General features: G+C 45.1%; 1 protein-coding gene across 8 annotated transcripts in view; it reads left to right on the top strand.

Annotated features, from left to right (window-relative positions):
* Positions 1 to 14,068, top strand: part of LOC106603279 (unconventional myosin-XVIIIa) — a 115,016-nt gene extending 100,948 nt beyond the window's left edge. For 4 of the 8 annotated variants that reach the window (XM_082974545.1, XM_082974544.1, XM_082974540.1 and 1 more), the window contains 6 exons: positions 578 to 763; positions 918 to 1,060; positions 1,584 to 1,628; positions 5,246 to 5,368; positions 6,105 to 7,581; positions 11,552 to 14,068. In XM_082974545.1, the coding sequence (XP_082830671.1) occupies positions 578 to 763; positions 918 to 1,060; positions 1,584 to 1,628; positions 5,246 to 5,368; positions 6,105 to 7,566 (1,959 nt within the window). In that variant the 3' untranslated portion in view covers positions 7,567 to 7,581; positions 11,552 to 14,068. Of the gene's footprint in view, positions 1 to 577; positions 764 to 917; positions 1,061 to 1,583; positions 1,629 to 5,245; positions 5,369 to 6,104; positions 7,586 to 11,551 lie in introns of all 8 variants that reach the window. The other 4 variants (XM_082974542.1, XM_082974543.1, XM_082974546.1 and 1 more) reach the window with 4 other exon arrangements.
* The last annotated feature ends 3,345 nt before the right edge of the window (positions 14,069 to 17,413 follow it).

Below are 17,413 nucleotides of genomic sequence, written 5' to 3'. Positions count from 1 at the left end.
GTAGGGAGGGAGGGAGTGAAGGAGGGAGTGAGTGAGGGGGAGAAAGAGGGAGAGAGTGGGAGGGAGGGAGAGATGGAGGGGGAGAGGGAGGGAGGGAGGGAGGGGAAGAGGGAGGGTGGGTGGGGGAAGAAAGAGGGAGGGAAGGGTGGGAGGTGGAGAGGGAGGGAGGGAGTGAAGGAGGGAGTGAGTGGGAGGGGGAGAAAGTGGGACGGAGGGAGAGATGGAGGGGGAGAGGGAGGGATGGTGGGGGAGGGAATGAGTGTGTGAGAGCAAGAGAGAGGGGCTTGTATGTGGGAGGTAGAGGGCAAGCTGTGAGGCCACATTTTGGGTCATTGAACAAATGCTGTGAGGGAAATATATTTTACGACAGCCATACTATCTTTCTCTGGCCAGCTGTGATTTCTGCACACCTGAGCTCAATTGGAAATTCTTTGTGACCTCAATTTGACCCTTCTCCAACTACATTAACCACACCACAAACCTCAAAGTGAAATGTGCTCACTGCTCAGGCACCTATGCTGGATGTCTCAGCTGTGTTCTATGCGGTTCTGACTTAGTTCCATCTCCTCGTCTCCAGAGCCTGACAGGTCGTCTGAAGGAGAACCTGGAGAAGATGACGGAGGAGAGAGACCACCGCGCTAATGGAGAGAACAGGGAGAAGGAGCAGAACAAACGCATACAGAGACAGATGAGGGACATCAAAGAGGAGATGGCTGAGCTGTCCAAGAAGGAGGCCGAGGCCAGCCGCAAGAAGCACGAGCTGGTAAGGAAGAGGGCCCAGTCAGCAGAGTACTAAAGTATGGACTGGACTCTCCTTGTTAGGTCATACAGGGGTAATATCCAAATTTAGGGTGGGGATGTCTTGGTTTACAGGGGTTTGGGGTGACAGTCACTTACTCTGCATCATGATCCATCAGGAAATGGACATAGAGAGTCTGGAGGCAGCCAATCAGAGTCTGCAGGCAGACCTCAAGCTGGCCTTCAAGAGGATTGGAGACTTGCAGGCCGCCATAGAGGACGAGATGGTCGACAGTGACGGCGACGATGACCTCGTAAATAAGTAGGTGCCCCCCCTCTTCTTCAGCCGGAGGACAGATTCTCTTTGTAATAAAGTTGTCAGAAAACAACTGCCCATTATTTAATGTATGTCCTGCTTTAATCCCCTGTGCCTGATTCTTTGTTGGTTTGTCCTCTTGTTTAGCTGCCTGCTGAGGACTCTTTTATTGGCATGTTCAGGGTTACAATTACCTCTGAGGCCCACTGTAGTAAACACTGTTGCCATACAGGGCCTCTGAGAGTGAGTTTAGACTCCCTTTTAAACAGTGAGGTCAGAGAGAGGATGAGTGAGCTGGTATTCTGAATCACTGCCCAAAACCATGCAGTATGGAGAGGTGTTCATCAGATTTTCTGCAGCAATTATTTGGAGCCGCCTTGTCTTCTTTTCACACACAATGAAGCTCTATCTATCCTGAGGCACACTACATCCCCAGTTGGGGAGGTCTCAAACTGTTAACTGTGTTTCTCCTTTTCTGTTCCTCTCTTTTTCTCTTTCTCTTTTGTTTCCTCTCCCACTCGTCGCCCAGTTTACAAGACATGGTGACAAAGTATCAGAAACGAAAGAACAAAACGTAAGAACAGACAATGCATCCTTTCTTTTCCCATTATTGTTTGGTTTCAAGGTTTTAAAATCATCGTCCCTCGAGAGAATGATGCTGTATTAGGGAGACATTGCACTTTTGCTGTTTAGGATGACATTTTGAGCAGAAGGAACTTAGTTCAAACTACTTTAAGATTAGCATCTCTACAAACCTACTGTTTGAGGGATGCTCACCGCTGTGGAAAAATTCAATATCATTTTTTAAAATAAAACACGGTCGTGGAATACCTGTAGATACTGCATCACTCTCCCATTAAATATCATGAGCCATTGTCCCATTTTAGGCAACAACCATGGACCTTCACTCTCTGTTATGTGACATGCCATTCTACATTTATGCTTTTGAGGACCCACTAACTCATTTCATTGTGTTCAAGAGCATTGATAGAGTTCTATACAGTAGAACCTATTAATAACAAAAGGTTGTCTTTGTTTACTTGTTTCCATCTCTCTGTGATGGACGGTAGGTTTTCTCTCTGTAGAGTGTGGTTGAGCTGCTTGTTTCGCAGCGCCAAGCTTGCTCTACTCAAGTCACCGTGCTGTCTTAATCACTTTGGACTTAGACATAAAATAATTTATTCTAAAGCCCCATAATTAAAGTTAACATTCCAATTCCAGTGTAGCTCCTCATGTCTTGATGGAAGAATGCAAACGTGCGTCACAATTCTGAAAGAAAGGGGGTGCTTTGTATGTGATTTGTAGTTAGTGTCGGCAGTTCATTTTCACTGCATGTTTTATTTGTGTCAGTATTAACCCTCTAATTGCTTGTTCCAAGAGAGAACACTTCGCTGCCCTGTAATTCAATTTCTCTCATTGTTATTCATTCATTTGCCATCAGACAGGCAGCTCATGTGAATCAGCACAGTGCACGGTGTCTGTCTGTACATCAGCATCAAGCTTGTGGGTTCCTCACTTAGCTGTGCTCAAGAGAAAAGAAAGTGAATCACCATGGTTACTTAGGAGCAAATTTGTTCTCCCTTTGATCTGTACGTAATAGCAGCGAGATAAACATTAATGGAAGAGTTGATTTGACATCGAATTGTGACGGGAATGTTCAGCAGGATTAGTACTTATTTTTGATCTGGATTTGAGTAATTGCACCAATAAAAGGTGACAATGGTGTTTGTGTGCGTGTGAAGGGGATAAAGCATAATGAATAGGTATGAAACCTTTGGACATCTCTTTCCAGGTTTCTGAGATGTACTTTGAAACATTAAGAGGGAAGGAAGGGTGTGACCTTTTCCAGTGCACTCTTCATTTTCAGGCAGTTCTTTATCCAATGTACCCTTTCATGGTCATAAGAAGATCACACAAAACATATTCTGAACAGTACAGGTCTTTGAAGACTGTAGAGTATGTGAGTCTGACTGTGTGTACACAGTGTACTGCAGCACAGTGCTCAAATAACATGGATTTAGTGCACCTGTCTCTGCCATAATCAGTGAACAGTTTGACCATGATATGAACTGCTGGGACCAAGAGGATGCAAGTGTAGAATACTGTAGACAGGAACCATCCATATGGAGCTTCATGAGGATATACTGTAGGTATGTGGAACAGAGATATACAACCAGTGGAGGCCGATTGTCATAAGCGATTAATGTAGGGCTCTAAATTCTCTGTGCTTGTTTTCTCCCTGGAGCCTCAGCGCTGCTTAGCCAGCGGTGTGAGGCCAAGGACATAAATTGTGTGTGACACGATTTGCAAAGCACTCGATTACAAGGCGCCTCTGTCCCACAGCTGCTCCAGTGCAGGTGTTTGTGTGTTTCGGTCTGTGGGAAAAAGAGAATAGTTTTGCCTTGCATGTGGGAGTCAGTCCTTAAACTATCTTTCCCAGAAAGCTGTGTTTCATACATTGAAAATGAAAGAGACCCTAAATGACTGAGTCTAATAAGGTAGCAAATGTCGATGTCCACAGACGGCCACAATTTGTAGTGATTTATCAGGGTGTGCTGCAGCACCCTCAGCACCCCTACTTCCTGCCGCTGTGTACTGTATGCCTCCATCCATTCTGAGAGCACGTCTCTGTCTCTATGCAGGCAAATGGAACTCTGGTTCTGCACATGCAGAGAGAGGAGGCAACACAAACACTTTGTTCATGGAGACTTGATTGAATGGGTGATATACCGCCGTATTGCTCTCTGCAGTGGGAAGCTTTAATGGCAGGCATGTAAATGTGAGCAGGGCGGTACAGCCCAGCGGTCTATACCATTAAAGAAAGCCATCATCTGAGACCACTTTGAATAAGATGCACTATGTTGGCTCATGATAAGCACTTTGCATCCTGTCCCACAGCCTTGCCAGATAAGCTGGTCAAAGAAGAAAGGAAACCTGTCCTTTGCTTTTGGTGTTTATCACTCGTCTCAAAATAGTGTCATTTTGATTGATGTCACGTCACAACAGACACTGGAAATTGTTGTTTGGATTGATGCAGAGACTGAATGTTGTTGGTTATGATCCAATTTGTTGCTCTTTTCTGTCAATGTTCATGTATAGTTCATTCTGGTACTAGAAACGAATCAACACTGCTAGGCTTAATTTTTCCCAGACACGTTTGTCCATTACCTATGACTTTAGCCCCTGTGGGTGGCCCCCTTCCCCTCTCCCCTCACCTCTCCTACTCCCCTGTCCGTCCCCCCCCATCCATCAAACAACAGATGCATAATACCGTGTTAGAGAAGCTTCACCTCTGCAGGATTGAGGAACAGATGAATCAGGATGGAAATGCTCCCGCCGACCTTTCCCAAGCGTGATCTAATATCATTTCTCCTCGGGTTCCCTCCAGTATCTGTTTACTGCTTGTTATTGTCAAGGCCGGGGCTAGAGGGCCATCACATCGGCTCAGCCCCAATAACAATCTACATCAACAGGCCACGCTCAGCCACTCGCCGCAGACATCCTAAAAGCCTCGCTATGGCCACAGAGTTAATTACGCCTTCATGAGCTCCATTCATTTGCATTCCGCTCCGCTCGGAGGCACCATGACTCGTTTCGCTCGACCGCCCCCATCATAAGCGATTATACATTTAACAGGGGAAGAGAAAGCACTCAGGACTATACACATTCATATTTATGGATGCACCAATATCTGATATCAATTTTTCTCTCTTTCAAACGAGCCTTCTTGGTTTTTCATCGAACTTATTTTGGCCTAACTTTAGCTTTGTGGCTGATATTTTTTTGTATCAATATTCAGGAAGTAGCAGAGTCCAACACGAGATTTTGACTGGTAAACTAGTTTGGGACTGGGTGCAAAATTCTAGGTCTGTCATCGCTCTACGTTAACAGACGACTGTTGTCTCCCTAAAGCTTGTTGTGACTGCCTGCCATTGCATTGCTCAACCCCAGGTTACTGTCACAATGAATGGAATACAGCTGCTGTCTGACTAACTAAATCAGAAAGCTGTTATCTTATGACATTCAAAACATGATTTGTCTGTGTTGTACTTCCTGTCCAAAGCAACAGTTTTCCTCTATGGTGGATCCTCACCAACCCTCCCAGATGACTCTTTTTAAACAGCTCTGCCTCCTGCCAACAACGACAGCACCATAACAACACTGTTTGCTCTCCTTCTGTCTTCCTCACAGTGGTGACGAGTCGGACACAGACTCAGAGGTGGAGGACCGTGTGGACGGGGTCAAGTCCTGGCTGTCCAAGAATAAGGGCTCCACCAAGACTCTGTCAGACGAGGGCAGTCTGAAGAGCTCCAGGTCAGTCTCGACTTGTCTGTCTGTCTGTCTGTCTATCAGCCTCCTCAGTCGACAGCCTCTACGTTATGTTATCATCCCCCTTCCTTCTGGCTGGGCCCTGATAAAGCAGTGATGGCTTCCTCAATCCCATCCCATTCCTATATGAGTTTACCCTGCTGAGAGCTAAAGAGCCCAGGATTAGCTGAGGCAGGGTGGAATGGAAGGGTGAGTATTTCATGAGATTAGGTGTCATCTCTCTCTGCCTCCCTGTCATCCCTCTAATGACAGCAGGCGGCACAGCACAGGGAAGAGGGATACGGGCGCTGTGCTGTCTGTCAGATTTATTGAAGTGGCCCAAGGCCAGCTGGCATACCTGCTAAATGGCCCCTCTCTCTGCTCTGCCTGAGATGAATGCATTTCCTCCCCCCTGGCAGACAGCACAGGATAGCCCCAAATATATACCTGCTCTTTTTGACGAACTTTAGCAGATCGACTAACTTTCCTTATTACACTCACTTCAGAGGACAAAGTGTCATCAGGAACTTCAGTTAGCTGCTGCTGGAATATTTGGGGAATGTTGACAAGCATTCTACACTTCAGGGATTCAATCATATGTATTTCATCCTTCTGAACTTTTAATTTCATAATTTCATTAAGTCTGTAAATTCTCATATTTTCTCTCTCTATGTTTCTCTGTCTCTGTTGATTGTTTCCATGGTGTTCTTGTTCCTACACCCTCCTCTTCATGGCATCTCAGATATGCAGTGAATGTAGATGCCAAGGAAGGCAAAGAGGTTAAGGAGATTAAAGAAGGTAGCAAGGAAGGCAAAGAGAGCAAAGAAGTAGACAGCAGATCGGTGTCTGTGATGAGTTCCCTTAGCTACAGGAAGCGTTCCAACATGAAAGACTCTATCGGAGGCCAGGGGGACGAGAGCTCCCTCTTCAGTACGCTAAAGGAACAGTCCGACACCCCGGATCGCTCCTCCCTACGCAAGGCCAAGTCTAAGTCCACAGACCAGGATGACAGGAAGAAGTCACAAGATGATGATGATGACCGTGGTTCGGTTATCTCCCAGGCCTACTCTGAGGCCACCAGCAGGGCCAGGAAGGGTCTGGAGCGCCGCTGGGCCCCACACAGCCCTGACTTTGACAAAGACTCCATGGTGTCCTCCCTGGCCCCTAGCAGGTCCAGCCGTAGAGCCATGCCAAACATGGATGATGACAATATGTCCACCATTAGCAGCATCACCAGTGTTAGTCGTACCAGCCCTCGTGGCCTGCGACGTAGCACCTCCTGGAAGGATGATGGGCGTAGCGATTCATACGGGACCTCGGTCAGCCCCAACATGAGCAGGCGCACTGGGGGTCGCAGCCCAGGCAGCGTGAGCAAGGCTGACTCACGTATATCTGTGGCCCGCAGCAGCCGGCTCAGTGAGTTCGGCCTGCGCATGGACGACGATGATGATGCTCTGAGCATGGCCTTCAGTCAGGGAACCTCTGCCTACAGCCCCCACTCCCTAGGCCGCAGCTTCTCCACCCCGGCCCAGCCTCGCTCCTCTGACGACAAACCCCCAGACACCTCTGACATTAAGGCTGTCACCCACCGCAACTACCTTGACCCTGACCTGGAGAAGGCCATCAACGAGGTCCTCAGCTTCAAGCCCATCAAGTTCAAACGCAGCAAACTGGACGAGTCTGACGACGAGGAAGAGAATGAGGAAAAGAAAAATGAGGATGACCGGAACAGTGTGAAGGGGGATGACAAGGGTCTGGGCCGTAGTGCATCCAGCGTGCGTCGCTCAGCGTCTGGCTCGGCAGTGGACTACAGCACCAGGTCCTCCAGCAGCTTCAGCACCAGCAGCTCCAGCTCCCGCAGAGGCAAGGCCAAGAAGAAGATCTCCTCAGACAGCTCCTCAGACTCAGACGACCGCCACAGCAGGAAGAGCTCCAAGAAGAAGGGAAAGAAGTCCAGGAAGGGCTCCAGGAAGAAAGAGAGCGAGTCTGAATCTTCCTCTTCAGAGTCCTCCTCTTCCTCCAGCTCGGCCTCCACTGGCTCCTACCGCAGCTCCAACAGTGTGAAGAGAGGTCCAGCTCGCCCTGCCTCAGATGAGGAAGAGGTCACTGAACAGAGACCCCCAAGTAAGAAGGATGAGAAGAAAAAGAAGAAGAAGATGGACAGCATGGTGATGAAATATCTCTACAAGCCTGATAGTGACTAAAGCCCCTGGCCAGCAGTAGGTGATGCCTGGGAATGGAGTGAAAGCATGGTGTGACTAACCAAACATGTTGACTTTATAGCATTACTAGTATAGAACAAGAAGGCCCGCACACTGTTAAAGCTCCCAATTCACCACTTTATTGACAAGGCTTCGATCCAAAATGGATCTTCGTCAGGTCAAACACACTGAGTGTTCACATCCAAAAACATACACATTTCACCTCACATGACCATTGCGGACATGACACATGGTGGGTGCAAAAAACATTTGCATATCTCTAAATATTAAATAAGAATGAGATGGGTACATGTAATGGTTCCAGAACATAATAAATATTGTCACAACATGAGCTCTTTGAGATACATTGGCATCGAACATGTCAAGACTCCTAGGAGGAGCGGAGATACTGATAATCTAATATTGAGAAGAGAGTTGTATTGGATTCACCGTTTGTGTACCATGTCTCCTAGAGGTCTGAATCAAGAGTTTGATGTCAGACCATTTCTTACCTGAATGTCACTTAACTTTGATTTGTCTTGCCTTCCAGGTTACCCACTTCATTTTGTAAATATGTATTATGTTCTGGAACCATTACATGTACCCATCTCGTTCTTATTTAATGAAATGTGTATGTTTTGGGATGTGAACACAGTGTGCAAATAAAACAGGACACATAATTGTCTCTGCATGTTAACCCTTCACACTCGTGGGAGTTGGCCTATATAGATGAGGCTAAATGGAGATATTTCTTACAGAAGAAAATATGAAAAGCATAAAAATGGTAACATTTGAAAGGAACAGTTGAATGGGAAAATGATTAGCCCAAAGGCGAGGACACCACACTTCATCTGACACAAGACTGAATCCAAACATTACACTGTTGATTACATGTGCATTTTACATTTACTGTACTTTTTGCTGCATTTGTTGGTTAGGAAATCTGAAGATAGTCTAGACAAATTATTAACACGATAAGAATATTCCTGGAAAATGTGAGGTAGATGCGACATAAGACAGAAACAATGACAAGGGTTTGCGTGAGAGGACTAACTGGTGTCTCCAAGTGACTACACTCCTCTCCAAAGTGTGCACAGTTCCTAAGTCATTTCAATGCACTTTTATGACTCAAAGAAGAGTCTTCAACTATGAGGTGTTTTTTTTAGCTCTCCTAGCTGTGCCGTTGAGGAACTAGAGCAAGCACACTTGTAGTTGTTTTGTTTGGAACACAACCCTGCATCCCGCAATTACACAATTACTGTTGTTTACGCAAACCAAAAATCGCAATCTGGGTCAGGTGGGCATCATTTGAAAGCCTGTTCTATTGCCAACATGACTAGCTAAGTTATAAAATACGATATTACAGTGTTAGGCTTTCACAGTGCAATTCAGAGAAACGGATGATAGTGCGTGTGCTGCTGCATATTTTCTTCACAATAGACAAACGGGCTCATTCTGTTCAGAACAACCCAGGGTATGACACCATGTCATATGGTACCTGTACATTAAACATGGTGATCATAAACGTTGACACTGTATATGACATGAGTTTTAGGATTTGGAAATGTGAAGTGCACATTTGGATTCACAGGTGTTAGGCTTCCTTTTATGACATCAAAGCAGTATTTATTATAATCCACAACTTCTAATCTTTCAAAACACACAGTCATGTTAATTTATAGCATTTCCCGCACTCTGACAACAAAACATGTGCCCCCCAAAAAGTTGCCAAATTAGCAGCAGGGATGGGGGCAACGTCTTTTTGCGCGAGGTGCTCAACTTTCAAACGGCTGTCAGTCACAACCCATACAGCGCTGTGATGCGAAGAGCCAGAGCTTTAACGTCATGTACAGTATTGCATGTTACTGTACGGCCACTGCGTTCCAATTTAGGCGTTTATCTGTGCCTAAATCTTCAATTTTCAACCCGTATACGGGTACGAGTGCAAAGGGTCAATAGAGATTTCTTCCCTGGACATGGTGCTTGGTGAGGGTGAGGAAGCTAACTGCATGTTGGTGCACATATTAATAGACAACCATCGGTCAAGCACGGCCACTTTAAATGTGCTCCCTCCGGGCCTCAACAAGACATAACTGTAGACCTGATTGAACATGAACACTGATTACTGCATTAGCATATATCCACCATGTATTTAATATTCTGGATTGAGGGGAACCATTTACATACGGTAGGTCAGTTACTTCAACAGCATGACAATAATAATAGAAACAAGTGGGCAGAGTCACTTGGTCTGAAGAGGTGGTGTTACTCAGCTTCCCTGCAGAGTCTGCATGCTACACTACATGGCCAAAAGTAGATGGACACCCCTTCAAATTAGTGGATTTGGCTATTTCAGCAACACCCGTTGCTGACAGGTGTATAAAATCGAGCACACAGCCATCCAATCTATATTGACAAACATTGGCCCGTACAGAAGAGCTCAGTGACTTTCAACATGGCACCGTCATAGGATGCCACCTTTCCAACAAGTCAATTCCTGAAATGTCTGCCCTGCTAGAGCTGCCCTGGTCAACTGTAAGTGCTGTTATTGTGAAGTGAAATTGTCTAGGAGCAACAACAGCTCAGCCGCGAAGTGGTAGGGCACACAAGCACACAGAACAGGACTGCCGAGTACTGAAGCGTGTGGTGCGTAAAAATTGTCTGTCCTCGGTTGCAACACTCACTACCGAGTTCCAAACTGCCCCTGGAAGCAACGTCAGTACAATAACTGTTCGTCAGGAGCTTCATGAAATGGGTTTCCATGGCCGAGCAGCCGCACACAAGCCTAAGATTACCATACACAATGCCAAGCGTTGGCTGGAGTGGTGTAAAGCTCGCCACTATTGGACTTTGGAGCAGTGTAAACGCGTTCTCTGAAGTGATGAATCACACTTCACCCTCTGACTGTCCTAATCTGGGCTTGGCGGATGCCAGGAGAACGCTACCTGCCCGAATGCATAGTGCCAACTGTAAAGTTTGGTGGAGGAGGATTTTTGGATTGGGGCTGTTTTTCATGGTTCGGGTTAGGCCCCTTAGTTCGAGTGAAGGGAAATCTTAACGCTACAGCATACAATGACATTCTAGAAGATTCTGTGCTTCCAACTTTGTGCCGACAGTTTGGGCATGGCCCTTTCCTGTTTCAGCATCACGATGCCCCCGTGCGCAAAGCAAGGTCCACACAGAAATGGTTTGCCGAGATCATTGTGGAAGAACTTGACTGGCCTGCACAGAGCTCTGACCTGAACCCCATTGAACACCTAATGCTCTTGTGGCTGAATGCAAGCAAGTCCCTGCAGCAATGTTCCAACATCTAGTGGAAAGCCTTCCCAAAAGAGTGGAGGGGACCAACTCCATATTAATGGCCATGATTTTGGAATGAGATGTTTGATGAGCAGGTGTCCACATACTTTTGGTCATCTAGTGTATATTCACTGTATGACTGCTTTGTCCTTGTTTCATCAACTTTGAAGCTCTGCTTTAGCCCCCGAAGGGTAATGAAAGCGTAAACCAGAACGCTAAACTTTCCTACCTTCAACCTTTTCTATTTTCAGTCTGTCCTTCCATCTCACCATATGGCTATTATGAAAGCTTCAAGAGAAATGAATATAACACTGGAAAAAACTGAGTTAGAAAAAACACAGGTCCACATTCTGACTTTGAAAACCTTTACTGTTTTTTTGTGCATGAAACTAGTGGTGTGGATCTAGTAATGTTGGAAGTGTTTTGGTTTGTTTGGCTATTGGCAGCCATGCATGATCTTTGCTCCAGCATTGATTATTACTTTGAAAGAGGTAATGCGGTGCATTTCTATTCAAGCAGCTTATACTGCTGACCATGGCCCTGACCCGTGGAGGAAGATGGAGTCAGTAGGCTTGATATGTGACCTGTGACCTCTGCAAATATCAAGCACCCATAGTTTTCAGGCAGGGTTCAATTCAGCAGCGTTTCTCCTATATAAAAATCTCTCTTCTCCTCTCTCCTCCCACAGCCCTCCTCTGTACCGGAGACACCTCAGTGAAGAGGACAAAGAGGAGAGGGGTTCGAGCAGACACTCCTTGAAGGAAAGTGACAGTGATAGCAAGCTGGCAGAGTCCACAGCGTAACAGAGACTGTCACATCTCTCACTACCCCCACCATCCTACACGAACACACCAGAGACAGATATAATGCTTTATTTAATCAAAATACACCTCCCCCATACCATCCTCATTTGAACATCGGTGAGCAATGCTAGCTAGAACCACATGCAAGAACAGGGGAAGGTCAAAGTGCACATACTGTAGAACTCACCATGGTTCAATCTAAATGGAATGTGGCATAGGCATTTCCCGTTGCTACTAAGAGCTTTGAAGAATTCTTTACAGGGTGATTTGGAAAAGTGAAATTCCATCATAGAATCTTACAGCATAGTGTCCACCTCAGCTCTGCAGCTTTGAAGCAATATAAGTATAGAGCTTAGCACCAATGGCATATTTTAAGATATGTCTGTAGAGCTTATCACCACTGGCTTATTTAAGAGAACTGCTTTTCATAGGCTAACTTATGGTCCCGCTGTCATCTGTTGTTTGAGGACTGGAGAGCTTGTGGTTTATTCAAATGACTGTAGCAGGCTCGGTTTAAGTCTCCCTTACAATGTGACTTCTCACTGCAGGCCTATATGCCTGACAGTCCAGTATATCCTCCTTTGCACTTAGATATGCCATTGTCTCCTCTACATGTGTTTGGACTGTCTCTGGTCATGCGCTTCAAACAATATTTAGCCAATATCAGTAACTAGAAGAAAGACTTATCTTGTTTTGAGACTGTTTTGTTTTTCTATCAATGTGGGAAAGTATGGTTCTTATTGAACGGGAGGGGAGCTGCTTTGAGGGAAAACGATTGGATCTGCTACATTTGCGTACAGTAGTTCATGCTGGAATGTTTTTGGTCTGGATCGTTTAAAGCTCAGCCGTGCTTTTGTCTCCTCGTGTCATGTCTGTTGGTTTTCAAAGGGAATATATTTACTATCTGTTATGATGGGGGGGCTTTCTAGGGATCTTCATCTTTCAAGATACACGTGCTGGATATATATCATTATTTTTTTTAAATCTGTTTTTATTTGAGACAAATGGCCTAAGTGCTATAAGCCCCCCTCCCTTATGGGGAAAAACATGTATGCGACAAAAGTTCTAATGTATACTGAACGAAAATATAAACGCAACATGTGAAGTGTTAGTCTCATGATTTCATGAGCTGAAATAAAAGATCCCAGAATTTGACCAAATGCACAGAAAGCTTATTTCTCTCAAATCTTGAGATTTCTCCCAAAATTTGTTTACATCCCTGTTAGTGAGCATTTCTCCTCGGCCAAGATAATCCATCCACCTGACAGATGTGGCATATCAAGAAGCTGATTAAACAGCATGATCATTACACAGGTGCACCTTGTGCTGCGCATAATAAAAGGCTCTAAAATGTGCACAACACAAAGTTTTGAGGGAGCGTGCAATTGGCATGCTGACTGTAGGAATATCCACCAGAGCTGTTGCCAGATAATTGAATGTTGATTTCTCTACCATAAGCTGCCACCAATGTTGTTTTAGAGAATTTGGTAGTATGTCCAACAGACCACGTGTAGCCGCGCCAGCCCAGGACCTCCACATCTGGCCTCTTCACCTGCTGGATCGTCTGAGACCAGCCACCCGGACAGCTGAGGAGTATTTCTGTCTGTAATAAAACCCTTTTGTGTAGAAAAAATCATTCTAATTGGCTGTGCCTTGCTCCCCAGTGGGTGGACCAATCTCCCATAGGCCCACCCGTGGTTGTGCCCTTACCCAGTCATGTGAGGGACAACTTATTTCAATTGACTGATTTCCTTATATGAACTGTAACTCAGTGAAATTGTTGCATGTTGCGTTTTTATATTTTTGTTCGGTATAAAATCCTCTGAGATCCCTGGAAGAATTGTCTCATGTAGGATACACTGTATCTGTATTTGGCCTTACTGAGTGACAATGATATCCTTTAGATTAACGTGACCTTATTCATTTTCATTAATAAATATGCAAATGTTGTATCTCTATGTAGAATAGTGTGGGGAAAGGTGTGTCTGTGTGTGTGTTTGCGTATGTACACAAGTGTATATCCGTGTGTGTGTGTCCATGTTTCCATTGCTCCAGTCTGTGGGACAGACTATTTGCATATATTTTCTTGTTTTCACACTTCTAGTTTTTTTTATGCATTAGATACAACTATAATATGGAACACTGGACACTTTGTCAATGCTTCTGAGTTGGGATTTGTTAAATAAAAATATGAGTGTTAAATGTTTGTATGTTTTTGCATCTGAATAGGCATTGTTGGCTTTCCACAATATTAATATATAAAACATTTGAAATGATTGTATATTCATCATAGCTTTTCAAACAGGTTTGTTTATTTTCATTATATTGACCACTTGTGATAGGAATGCTTTTTTTTGGCATTAATTTTTATGTAAATAAATGCAGGGGTTTGTTTACAGTAACATTGTGTCTTATTGCGTGGTGGAATGGTAATATGGTTATAGTTTGGAGCTGAATTAATCATCATACGGAAATGTTTGGAAATGAGCAGGAGTTATTTATTGAAAACAGCAGGAACATTTTACTGATGTGCTTGACTGAAGTTTTTTTTCCTCATCTCCTCAAGTGCATCACTTGATCATACCATCATCCCCCATACCATCATCCCCCTGTAGAGGAGAGGGTAAACAAACACTATTGAAATGAATAATGACAACCAGACACAACAGCAGCAAATGTATGAACACTGCTCACACTCACTGTCGTGACACTGTTGTTAACTATGCAACTAGATAATCTTACATTTTGCTTACCGGTATAAGCTATAAGGGCTCTATTCAATCAGATCCGCATTAGCTGACATCTGCATAGCGGTTGTTTTGGCGCTATCGGAGGTGTCAGAGGTTGAACTGCATTAGAGCTGTCAAATCCACAAGCGGCTTTTGGCATTTTACCTAAAGCGGACATTTCCATTGGAAATCCCATGCAGCCTTGTTTACAAATTCAAACACTGGAATGTGAGATGTAAGCTAATCTAGCCCACACCTTGATTACGCTGATAGAAACCCTCATTATTTTGTTGAATGATTTTCAATTTGAGCGTCATTATTTCTATAAAGCCTACACATGTTCTGAACTTCTAATGTTAGTGGGACGGGTGTGGCTTTGTGACAATGATCAAGAGCTGCTGCTCACCAATTTGACAGCTCCAAAGCAGTTACATCTCCGACACCACCAAAACATCAGCTATGTGGGTGTCGGCTATCGCCAGTTAACGCTTGATCTGATTGAATCTAGGCCTAAACGTGATACAGTTCCATCAACAAAAGCAATCAATAAGAAACAAACTTGAAAATCAGGCATTGTGTTAGAGAAGTGAGGCTTACATAGATGCTAAGTAACTGATGAGTATAGCTCAGTACATTTGGTGACATTCAGACTAACTTTGATGTTCAGACGAATCCCCTGTTTAGTATCTAGAATCCCCCATCCACCCAATCTGTATTCCTCTAACCGTTCTGTGCTGCCCCCTATGAAGGGGAGTTTTCCCCATAATCTGACTAGTGTGAGTCTGAGTGGATGCGTGTCTGTCTTTACTTAAATCCTTTCCACTGAGTGGCAGATGAAATTCTCCTGGTTTCAGTTCCTCGGCATTAAAGTTGATACACAACCCAGTGGGGGTTTGTCACATGCGCCAAATACAACAGGTATACAATACAACCTTACAGTGAAATGCTTACTTACAAGCCCTTAACCAACAATGCTTTAAGAAGTTAAGAAAAAAAGTGTTAAGTAAAAAATAGAAAATAAAAGTAAATAATTAAACGGCAGCATTAAAATAACAACAGCGAGGCAAAATACAGGGGGTACAGGGTCAATGTGCAATATGTACATGTAGGTAGAATTAAATTGACTATGCATAGATAATAAACAGAGTAGCAGCAGCATAAAATAAGGGTCTGGGTAGCCCTTTGATTAGCTGTTCAGGAGTCTTATGGCTTGGGGGTAGAAGCTGTTAAGAAGCCTTTTGGACCTAGACTTGGCGCTCTGGTACCGCTTGCCGTGCTGTAGCAGAGAGAGCAGTCCATGGGTAGGGTGGCTGGAGTCTTTGACAATTTTTGGGCCTTCCTCTGACACCGCCTGGTATAGAGGTCCTGGATGGCAGGAAGCTTGGCCCCAGTGATGTACTGGGCCGTACGCACTACCCTCTGTAGTGCCTTACGGTCGGAGGCCGAGCAGTTGCCATACCAGGCAGTGATGCAACCAGTCAGGATGCTTCTCGATGGTGCAGCTGTAGAACCTTTTGAGTATCTGAGGACCCATGTCAAATCTTTTCAGTCTCCTGAGGGGAAATAAGCTTTGTTATGCCCTCTTCGACTGTCTTAGTGTATTAGGACCATGATAGAGTGTTGGTGATGTGGACAACAAGGAACTTGAAGCTCTCAACCTGCTCCCCTACAGCCCCATCGATGAGAATGGGGGCGTGCTCGGTTCTCCTTTTGCTGTAGTCCATAATCATCTCCTTTGTCTTGATCATGTTGAGGGAGAGGTTGTTGTCCTAGCACCACACGGCCAGGTCTCTGACCTCCTCCCTATAGGCTGTCTCATCGTTGTTGGGGATCAGGCCTACCACTGTTGTGTCATCTGTAAACTTGATGATGGTGTTGGAGTCGTGCCTGGCCATGCAGTCATGAGTGAAGAGGGAGTACAGGAGGGGACTGAGCACGCACTCCTTAGGGGCCTCCATGTTGAGGATCAGTGTGGCGGATGTGTTGTTGAAATGTCAGTGATGACACTTGCCAGATGGTCAGCGCATGCTCGGAGTAAACATCCTGGTAATCCGTCTGGCCCTGCGGCCTTGTGAATGTCGACTTCTTTAAAGGTCTTACTCACATCGGCTATGGAGAGCGGAATCACACAGTCGTCCGGAACAGCTGATGCTTTCATGCATGCTTCAGTGTTACTTGCCTTGAAGCGAGCATAGAAGTAATTTAGCTCGTCTGGTCGGCTCGTGTCACTGGGCAGCTCGCAGCTGTGCTTCCCTATGTAGTCTGTAATAGTTTGCAAGCCCTGCCACATCCAATGAGCGTCGGAGCCGGTGTAGTACAATTCAATCTTAGTCCTGTATTGATGCTTTGCCTGTTTGATGGGTCGTCGGAGGGCAAAGTGTGATTTCTTATAAGCTTCCAGGTGTGAGTCCCGCTCCTTGAAAGCAGAAGCTCTACCCTTTAGCTCAGTGAGATAGTTGCCTGTAATCCATGGCTTCTGGTTGGGGTATGTACGTACAGTCACTGTGGGGACGACGTCGTCGAGGCACTTATTGATGAAGCCAGTGATGTGGTGTACTGCTCAATGCCATTGGAAGAATCCCAGAACATATTCCAGTCTGTGCTAGCAAAACAATCCTGTAGCTTAGCTTCTGCTTCATCTGACCACTTTCTTATTGACCGAGTCACTGGTGCTTCCTGCTTTAGTTTTTGCTTGTAAGCAGGAATCAGGAGGATAGAGTTATGGTCAGATTTGCCAAATGGAGGGAGAGGGAGAGCTTTGTACATGTGTGTGGAGTAAAGGTGGTCTATAGTTTTTTTTCCCTCTGGTTGCACATTTAACATGCTGGTAAAAATGAAGTAAAATGGATTTAAATTTCCCTGCATTAAAGTCCCCAGACTCTAGGAGAGCCGCTTCTGGATGAGCGTTTTCCTGTTCGCTTATGGCCTTATACAGCTCATTGACTGCGGTCTTAGTGCCAGTATCAGTTTGTGGTGGTAAATAGACAGCTACGAAAAATACAGATGAAAACTCTCTTG

This window comes from Salmo salar, chromosome 04, assembly GCF_965601325.2.
Source record: "Salmo salar chromosome 04, fSalSal1, whole genome shotgun sequence".
NCBI lineage: Eukaryota > Metazoa > Chordata > Actinopteri > Salmoniformes > Salmonidae > Salmo > Salmo salar.
The sequence above is the reverse complement of the archived record's forward strand: the minus strand, read 5'-3'. Positions and strand labels throughout refer to the sequence as shown.